At 39.5% G+C, this 10,597-nt stretch overlaps 1 protein-coding gene across 3 annotated transcripts; it reads left to right on the top strand.

The window, feature by feature from the left end:
- Positions 1–334: 334 nt before the first annotated feature.
- Positions 335–10,052, top strand: glra2 (glycine receptor, alpha 2). Of its 3 annotated transcripts, none has more exons than XM_070914108.1 (9): positions 335–420; positions 1,125–1,246; positions 3,640–3,707; positions 5,389–5,612; positions 6,855–6,937; positions 7,026–7,163; positions 7,269–7,483; positions 9,025–9,174; positions 9,771–10,052. In XM_070914108.1, the coding sequence occupies exons 1-9, from the start codon at positions 335–337 to the stop codon at positions 10,050–10,052; spliced, it is 1,368 nt and encodes a 455-aa protein (XP_070770209.1). The 3 variants fall into 3 exon arrangements, with proteins under 3 accessions (XP_070770209.1, XP_070770210.1, XP_070770211.1); XM_070914109.1 differs by lacking the exon at positions 3,640–3,707 and adding an exon at positions 3,503–3,570 and having other exon boundaries at positions 353–420; XM_070914110.1 differs by lacking the exon at positions 335–420 and having other exon boundaries at positions 1,168–1,246; positions 9,025–9,198.
- The last annotated feature ends 545 nt before the right edge of the window (positions 10,053–10,597 follow it).

The following is a 10,597-nucleotide window of genomic DNA, read 5'->3' as shown; positions in this document are numbered from 1 at the left end:
CTGGCCAGCGGGTTTGTCTTCGCAGAGCGAGCTTATAGATGTGAGCCAAAGCAGGAAGCTTCCAGCCCGACGCGTTTTGGAGTTTCACCCTCTCGGCGTCTGTCCACAGCACTGATGTTTCTCCACACCACCGCTTCGAGAAGCTGTTTTTGGGAGTCAGAGTTTCATGAAACTAAACTATGATCTGTGGCTGCGTTGAGGAATGTCTCCTGTATTTTTGTGTGACACAAGAGCACCCAAACGCCCACGACTTGGTCAGGAAGAGAGCGGCACCCCTGTTTGGATTATGTGTTTGACCAATGTAAACATATGGAAGAAATAAAAAAGTGAGCACATGGGAAAACCACCAGGAATGAATCGCTCCTTTATTAAGATTTTGGCAGCTTTATTTACATATTTCATGGAGACGAACAACTTCAGGTAGGCCAATTTGTTCACCAAATATATTTGAATTTATTGATTTAAAACGAATCCATTCTAAAGTTTGGAAAATTTTAGAATTTATTTAAGTCATTAAACTTAATTAGAATAACAATATGAATTGGGCAGTGGCTCTTTTCCTGTACAGACTAAGTTGGTATTTGCTTGAGTGCTGCTTTAATTAGGATCGACTAAAGTTACTCTGTATTTTCAATTGTTTGAATTGTTTCCGTGGGCCTGTTTGGTCCCTAAAATATTCTTAAAATATAAAGTATCCCTGTGGGGTTTTTTTTTTCTGCAGTACAACGACTTTATAGTGACATTTACGCACGTAATGGTATTATTTGATATTTCCTTGTGGCATCATAATAACATCGCTATAATGTTTCATATGAAATGACAGCATGTTTTGATATTTGTGTAGTAATCTTGCGTGATGGGACAGAAATATAGCTCGTTAAACGGAGATGCCCACGACGTCGAAATCATACAAGATTCGTCTGATACGTGTGTGTGCGCTTTAACGCATTTTCGAGTTTCCCTGCTTGCCCATCACTCCCAGGCAGCTGCTAGGCGACAGATAAGGTTTAACTCCTGGTTTTCAGCAGCGACTTCTGTCTGATAAAGTGATTTTTTTCTCTCTCTCTGTGTATGTGTGTGTGTGTGTGTGTGTGTGTGTGTGTTTGTGCGCGCGTGTGTTCCAGAGTTGTGGATGCCAAGGAGCACGATTCCAGATCATCCTCCAACATGTCTCCTTCAGACTTTCTGGACTCACTCATGGGTCGCACATCCGGGTATGATGCACGAATAAGACCGAATTTTAAAGGTTTGTTTACCACTGTCTTTGTCTTTTGGAAATCTTCACACACCTCACTTCACACTGAGTCTTACCTTTACCCACAAAACCGCAGAAACACCATCTTCTGTCCAATAGTGATGCACATGGAGTATTTTTGCATGCTTACACTTACAGTGTAAACACACCAGACTTTGACATCATTGCTTATCTGGAGATCCACTGACTGTAATCTGATGCCTAGATACTGTGCTGGCAGTCCTTTGATAAGAACAATCCATCACTTCAGTTGACTGTAACATGGTTGTCCTGGCTTGAATTAAATCATAAACTAACCCCTCATTGTAACATTGCATGCTTGTTTTCATTTGGTAAAATCATGTCAGATAGAATCCACATCTCCATTAAGTAAAAAATTGGAAACAAAAATAAAAAGCTTGAGAATATCACAGCCACAGATGCAGACAGGGATGCCACCATGACAGGCCAAATGATGGATTGGGCCCTGTGGCAAGGCTGCAGGCTACCGACTTCCTCTGTTGTTGTTGCTGTGATGCTGGGGACAGACACAGCATCTGTCACTGGAACTGAGCTGAGTGAGGAGAGGCCGGCCTGCTGGGGCACAGGCCCACTCCAGGCTGGGTCAGGTGGGCTGGGATTTGTCGGGGGTTTTGGGGATTCCAGTTGTTGAAGCAGCCAGACAGTGTGGCACGGGGATTGATCAGCAGGATTCAGAAACACATGGCCCAGATCTTTCCTCTCCATCTGGGAGGAAAAAATGGGAAAATGATGACAAGATTGCTAAAAAAGGACTTAAGATGGGAGGAGGACAGTCTGTTTAACACCGGCTGGCAATTTCAGGGGAGGGATGAAGTGAGAGCAACTCTTTCTAGCTAATAAAGACAAGATGAGCACACATGCATTAAAGGGCAGATAAGGCTCCCTGTCTCGTACACAATCTAGCATCTCATAGCTAGAAAACAAACACTTTTGCATGAACCCACTGCGATGTAAACAGATCATTTCGGTTGCGAACCTGCTAGTCATACTTTGAAGAGAGCGTTGAACTGTATTTCTGAAGGCTGACCTAGATTTCCTTGCTGAGTTTGTTGTGAGGAGGTGCTGCTTTATTTTTCTGCTTCTGCTGTTAAATGTAGCTACCTGACGACAAACGGAGGCAAATATTAATACCAAGTGCCATGCAATATTGATGAGGAAAGCACAGGGGAAGGGCACTGGGAAGGGCTTACAACTTCACTTATCAAATAGAGAAAAAAAAGATTTGCTATGACTTTATATGGCATAACCTGCCAAGCCTCGCAAAGAGGTTTTCAGTTCAGCACACTCTGTGGAGTAAAAATGACACAACTCATTAGAGCATGCTGGGTACTTTTTTGTTTCTTTACTCAGTGTTGGATAGAAAATGCTCTGATCTGATACTGGAACCAACAAATTACTGCAACTAACAAGTATTTTCTTTATCGAATAATCTGTGGATTACTTTCTCGATGAATTGATCAATCGTTTAGTATTAAAAATGCCTGAAAATAGTAAAAATGTCGCAATTTTCCATTTGACATATTCAAATTCCTTGTTTTTTCTGACCAACAGTCCAAAACCCAAAGATACTTAGTTTAATATCATAGAAGATTAAGAAAATATTCACATTTTAGAAGGTTTAGGGTGATTTTTTTGGGCAATTTTGTCATAAAAAACAACTTAAACGATTAATTGATTATGAAAATACTTTCGCCTGTCGATCAACCAATCGCTGCAGCTCTAAATGACAGTTTGTGTGTGTGCATGTATGCTTTATGTATCCTCCAATTTGTAAACACAGGATGTAGAAACTGTGTTAAACGCAAAAGATCACCATACCAGAGATCATTACATAATTCTAAAGATTATAACAAGCTGACACAGTTTGATGTCGTTTGAGATGATTATATTTAGTTTGGATATAATTGCATTTTGACAACATTTGGCAAAATGTAGACAACATCATTTCAGTCTCTTCCAAAGCCAAATGTGGGCCCGCTCATGTTTTCTGTGATCTTTTGGTTTGACAGAGCATGCAACATGTCACCATCCACTCCTGGAGCGTCTATAAAACAATAACAAAAAAAAGAAGAAATAGTGCTTGTTGGTATTAATGCATGTTGACATACACAGTGAAACAGCAGCTCGTGAACCAACAGACCCAGATTTCCTGACGAAACATCTTTACTGATGATATGGTTTCAGGCCTTTTTTTCCCTGTCATGTCATTGTTATCCCATTTCACAGGTCCCCCTGTAAACGTTACATGCAATATTTTTATCAACAGTTTCGGCTCTGTCACAGAGACAACTATGGTGAGTTCCTCTGGCATTTTGGCTGATTTCAACAATGTGTCAATGTGTTATCTATCCCTCAACCTGCAGGTCCACCAGTTAATGTTACCTGCAACATATTTATCAACAGCTTTGGTTCTATAGCAGAAACTACAATGGTGAGTTCAGTGTTGTGCTGGGATGTGTTCTAAAGCCCTGACCCCTGCTCAGGAGTTAAGACTGAATCATCATGTTTTTTTTAACCTACCTAATCTACCGTTTTCTTTTAAACATTTATCATCAAACACATCACCATTGAAGAGTCTATTGGCGGGTCCATGAGGCACACAGATGTTATAAATGAGAAATTTGTTCTCTGGCTATCCAAACAAGTATTGGTTTCTTCTCCCATGGTGCCCTTTATACACACACGTTAGTCCAGGTTTAATGATTAATTCAATAAATCCCAACCAGCAAGTCACTTAAAGTGCAGCCAATAACTGTGGGGTTGGGGAGGGGCTGGGCTTTCAAACAAGCTGATGTGTGAAGGTATCCAACTGCCTTCAGGGGTAAAAATATAAAACCTGTGAGGCTCACTCATCATGATCAAAGGATTCATAATGAGTGATAATAACTACTTAGATCATGAATGAAGGATGTTAATTTGCGCAGGAGCTGGAGCTCATGAGATTGCCAGAGAATTACACAGCTTTAGACACGCATGCAAATATTTGGAACCGCCAATATGCTGATGAAATGCCAAACAACATAAGGGTCTCTCATCATCATGACATATCAATTACTCTGAGCAACGGAGCTTTGTGGCAGTTTACTTCAAACTGCACTGGCAGAGTTTTCCCTCATAAGCCAACACATCTTATGACTCCATCATTAGATTCTATAATGGCTATTACATAGTTATGATTCATACGTTTTTATAAGGTCAGTGTTTTTGGAAATGCAACTTGCAACAATAGATAATCATCAAAGTGGTCATGTGAACACATGCATGAAATTTAAGATTACACAGGCACCTAGATGATGCTGGATGATATAGATTTTGCCAAATGTGCATTGAAATTCCTTTTTCGCTTCCATTTTTATTTTATTTGCCATATGTCGTTATTTACATTACAGGACTGTTTTTGAAAATGTTTTGTATAATCACACCAGTTGTAATTATGTGAATTAGACAAGAACAATCAGTGGTGGAAGAAGTATTCAAATCATTTACTAAAAGTAAGGAAGTATTGGCAGCAAAATTTACTTAACAGTATCAAAAGTAAAAGTACTCATTATGCAGAATGGCCCCTTCCAGAGTATTATTGCATATATGATATTATTGTATTACTAATTAATGTGCAGCATTTTAATGTTGAAGTCAAAGTGAAGATCATTTGAACTACTTTATATACTTTTGTGTATATATGTAGACATTTTTTAAAATCTTAATCTACAAAGATGTCAAATAAATGTAGTGGAGTATAGTATAGTGAAATATAGTGAAATGGAAGTATTAAGTAGCATCAAATGGAAACACAAAATACAAATACCTCAGAATTGTACTTAAGTGTTTGAGTAAATGTACTTAGTTACATTCTATCACTGTGAACATGTAGGTGTCTGACTTCTAAATATTTTGTGTAGATTCTTGCTTGCTATTTATTATTATTTGATCTATGATAAATGCATTTTTGGGCATTAGACTAATCACGCAGGTTACCAATGCAATTGTCCTGTTTACCTCTTTAAAAGGAAGATATATAATATTAAAAGCCGATACCGATGACTACCGCATGCCTTCTTATGACCCCAATCACTGCACGTCAAAATATGCAAAGCCGCTTGTCATCTCTGCAGGATTACAGAGTGAACATCTTCCTGCGGCAGAAGTGGAATGACCCTCGGCTGGCGTATAGTAAATACCCAGATTCCTCCCTCGACCTGGACCCGTCCATGTTGGACTCCATATGGAAGCCCGACCTCTTCTTTGCCAATGAGAAAGGAGCAAACTTCCATGATGTCACCACAGACAATAAGCTGCTGCGAATCTTCAAGGATGGGACTGTCCTCTACAGTATCAGGTGAAGTGTTGGACATGCTGTTATAAATAACAGAATTAGAAATGCCGAGAGAGGAAGAGGTTTAAACCAGAGCTGAACCGTTTCGTTTAGTTGATTGGCAGAAAATGAATCGGAAGAAGAAAGAAGCATGCCAAAAATGCAAAAATGTACTGGTTCTAGCTTTTCAAACAAGAATATATTACGGTTTTCTTTGTCTTCTATGATAAGAAACAAAACATATTTGGGTTGTTAATCAGACAAAACTAGATGATTAAAAGAGAAAATAATCAAAAATAAATGTTAGTTTCAGCCTTAGTTTGGCATTGCAGGTCTGTAGAATCTAATCTAATCTATCTGAGGTAGGAATCTGTGCTGAGTGAAAAAGGACACTACAGAGAACCAGAAGCTCTGATGCATAGATCGCCCCAGAACATTTTCACTTATTGCTTTTCTTACATTTCCTCTCAAACATCAAAGACTGTCAATCTAAGAGATGCAGTTTTAAATGGATGTGGTCTCATTATGATCACTCCTTTGAAATGGCATAATTCACTGAACTACAGTACATCCCCATGTGCAATGTAGATTTTTAATAAAGGCACACTGATTGCAAGAGGGCGAGCTAATCTCAGGGGCATTGTTGAGAATCCAAAGCGAAGACAAAAAATGGGACTCCTTCTTCACGTCAATTTTTGTACTCCATAAAAGCACTGCGGAAGACTCTGAAACATGACGGCATTTTAAAGGCCGATCAGCCCAACATTTGAGCAAAACTCAGCATAAGGCATGGAAATATGTTTCATTTCATTTCAATACGACTTCAATCACACACAGCATTCAATTTTCTCTGCAATGATGCGACATCAAGCAGATCAATTTTGAGTCCATTTGGAGAGCAGCTCAAGGCCGAGCGGTGCTCAGGTGTGGAAGCAGAGCGGGTCAACGGGAGAGATGGGCCACTCTCTCCATTCATGAGAGAATAGACTGCAGACCACAATGCATCACAGAGACAATAAGTTGCAGTAATGAAAGTGTGATAGGAACCTGCTGAAGGGAATCCTACATGATGTGTCAGACAGGAGAAAGAAGCACACAATACAGAGATTACCAAAAAAAGAAAGCACCAACTGTAATTTCATTTTTCAAGCAAATTTTTTTCCATTTCATGTGTCGACCCACTGGTTTTAGGTTTAATAAATATATTTCTTTCAAAATCAAATAACATTCATTGGTGTAGTCCGTTCTCTTTGTCTCGCATCATAGGTTGACTCTCATTCTGTCCTGCCCGATGGACCTGAAGAACTTTCCGATGGATGTCCAAACTTGTACGATGCAACTAGAAAGCTGTAAGCATTGACTTTGTCTCAGTTTGGTTGCTGCACTTTCTGAACGGAGCATCTAAATTTTGATTCATGTATCCTTTTCTGTGTCTAGTTGGCTACACCATGAACGACTTGATCTTCGAGTGGCTGGAGAACGGTGCAGTGCAGGTGTCAGACGGGCTCACACTGCCTCAATTCATTATGAGGGAAGAGAAGGAGCTGGGCTACTGTACAAAACACTACAACACCGGTCAGAGGACACACACACACACACACAACCATATGCTGTCTATGTTTCACGCAGCTAACACTTCTCCTGGTTTGGTAGCTGAATTGCATTTGTGTGTCTTTGCAGGTAAATTCACCTGCATAGAAGTAAAATTTCATCTGGAGCGACAGATGGGATACTACCTGATCCAGATGTACATTCCTTCCCTCCTCATCGTCATCCTCTCATGGGTGTCTTTTTGGATCAACATGGATGCTGCTCCTGCCAGAGTGGCGCTGGGCATCACCACTGTGCTTACCATGACTACCCAAAGCTCCGGCTCCAGAGCTTCTCTTCCAAAGGTAAACCTCACTTAGTTTTCTCAGCAACATTTTAAATTTGCAGGTTTAATATGTTGCGCTAATATGAAATATTTATGTCTAAATCACATAAAATCACATAAAAACCCTCTACTGGTGGAACATGACATGGATATAAAGGCATGCACCAATGATTGTGTGCATTTGTAAGGAATTAACTGGAAATAGGCACATTTAAGGGTTATAAGGGAATAATGGCACATTCTAAACGTTTAAATCATGGTGCCTCCTTCATGTTATCACTTCATTGCTAGAAGTTTGAAAAAATGAAGCATTAGAATAATCTCTCTTTGCCATGTTTGATACTATACATTCACGATTCATTAAAAGGTCTGTAATATATATAGCAACACCAAAAGACCCAACTGTATCTTAAAAGTAAGAGTAATCAATAGATCAATGAGATTGTGAGAGTGAGATTTCCTAGTAAGTAGCCAATCCCTAGGAGCTTAAATGGATGTTATTTGTTTCTCTCTGGCTGCATGGCAGCAATATTTTGCAGTTGTTTGAGAACAGATTCATAACTCAGGTAAATATGAAGACAAATTAACAATCTAATGAAGAAGAAAGGATAGTTGACTGCTGACTGTTTGAAGTACTTAAAAACACTCACATTTTGTCTCTTTCAAATATCTCTTGTATGAAAGCGACAGTGTTACTTGATGATGATTAAACCATAACTGGGCAGCTCTTTAACCTGACTGGTGCAATTCACAGCATTCAACATTTTCGTTACGGCAATGAAGATGCTGTCAGTTAACACGTGTACATTACCGACAGTCTGTGGTAGCTTATTGTCAATCAGGCTAAATTGCCATGCACATATTGTGAAGGGTACTATAGGCAGTGAGAGTCGGCTCTTGATGATCAATCACTCTCCACGCATCAGTCCACACATGAGCACCCAAGGCCTCTGCCACATCAGAGATTCTCACATAAAAGACACGTATACAGATAAATATTTAAAGAGAAGCCTATGAGAGCTTTGAATCAAGAAAACAATAACTCAATATGCCTAAAGTGCCCTCAAAAGGCTGAGTTGTTTTCCCAACATGCTAATCAGCTGTCATGAAGTTAGATGTCACACCGAGGAGCAGTGAAGGCTTTCAGCTTCATCCTCACTTTCTCAAAGGAAACAGATGAAAACCAGTGCGAAAGGTGTAAATTAATACTACAGTTCTATTTTTATTGGTAATTAAGGCAGCAGTTATTTTCCACTGCCATGTAATCACTGACATTACTGGCAGCTTTGATATACTTGTTAGCAGACATTACCTATAATTACAGTAATTTACAAATCCCAGTTAATTGAGCAATGAGCAAGATAACGAGAGAAAAAAAGATCAATACAATGGCAGATCACAAGCTAGATCTAACAGATCTAGGGCTCAAAATGAATACAGAAAGGTTAAAAAAATCCACCAATATTTCAAGTCAAAGCACAAATTCATACTGCATTTGAACTGTTGGCTGATGCTGTCACTTTGGAGGATCTAACAAAGGAAATCTGTTTTCTCTCCCAGGTCTCTTACGTGAAAGCCATTGATATCTGGATGGCAGTGTGTCTGCTCTTTGTATTTGCTGCATTGCTAGAATATGCTGGGGTTAATTTTGTCTCCAGGCAACAGAAAGAGTTCCTTCGCCTGAGGCGAAGACAAAGGAGGAATCACAAGGTAGACTCTCAAAGTCTTTACAAGGTTGCTGCTTGGTTATCAAACTTTTTAGCCGCACTGGCAGTGTGGCTCTAGGGATGGCAATGTCGATTGGTCAGCTGCACCACAGTTGCTGATATATATCTCAAATATATCTCAGCAACCATTGGATGGATTGGTATGAAATTTGGTGCAAACATTCATGTACCTCTCAGGATGATTTGGCAAGTCAAGTCAATTTGTACAGAATATGACAATGTCTATCCTTAAACCCTTGATTCGGATAAGAGTACCATGTTAGCATGTCATTGTGAGCATGTTAGCATGGCTGTAGACTCTTGTTGGGATATTGAAGTAGTATAACATATCATTATTTGCCTGAATTAAGATTCATCCCTTATCAGCCTTTCTCAGTTTATCATTAAAGTGCATCAGGCTATCTTGGGGGATTTCTTTTATTCAAAGGTGTTTATAATATATGATTAATGTTTATGTAAATTAACTGTAGCAACACTGAGCCAGTGGCCATTAAGAAGTAAAGAATATTTGAGCTGCAGTCTTTTATAAAAACAGACCAATTAAGTTCATTCTGTCCACATGTGCATGTGTTTTTTCAGGATGATGACATGCGTGAGGGCCGCTTTAATTTTGCTGGCTACAATATGAGTCAGTGTCTGCCAACGAAGGACGGCTCAGCTGTTAAGAACGCTGCTCCAGCTCCGAACCCTCAACCATCAGTCCCCAAGGACATAGACACCATGAGGAAGAAGTTTGTGGACAGAGCCAAGAGGATAGACACTATTTCCAGGGCCGCCTTTCCTCTTGCGTTCCTCATCTTTAATGTCTTCTACTGGGTCACCTACAAGATCATCAGGCATGAGGACATCCACAAAAAGTAAAGACTTTACCCTCGACAAACATTTATCTTTCATTTCTCAGATTGAGAAATACTCGGAAAGCACAGTGAGATGAGATGGGAGACTGTGCATTGAGAGGCACCATGGTGACGATGGTGGTGTTCTTTCAGGGATAATGTATAATGTTCATGCATCATACAGTAATGCTCATGTTCTGATAACGTGAACAGCTTTTGAGACACAGATGCTTTTTTTGTTGTTGTTGTTGTACTGCTGCATAATATTTCCTGACAAATCTGGAAAAAGGGTTTTAACTCAAGGCTTAGTAACATGCTGGAGAAGACGGACCAAATTTATTTTTTGAATCAATTCTGCCTTTGGCGTCTGTACAACCAAGGAACAAAGAAACATTCCATGGATTTGTAACTGTAAGGTAGCCAGACCCTCAAAGACTTTTTGTGATTGCAAAAAGGGTATTTCTTATCAAGGATGTTATGGACAGTTTTATATGGAACTATTGTCATGGCACTTCCTCTCTGTTTATACAAAACAAAGCAGCAAACCTCTAAAATATACAGGCAGAAAGC

This window comes from Enoplosus armatus, chromosome 11 (genome assembly GCF_043641665.1).
Source record: "Enoplosus armatus isolate fEnoArm2 chromosome 11, fEnoArm2.hap1, whole genome shotgun sequence".
In the NCBI taxonomy this organism is placed as follows: domain Eukaryota; kingdom Metazoa; phylum Chordata; class Actinopteri; order Centrarchiformes; family Enoplosidae; genus Enoplosus; species Enoplosus armatus.
This window is presented reverse-complemented; position numbering and strand designations above follow the sequence as displayed.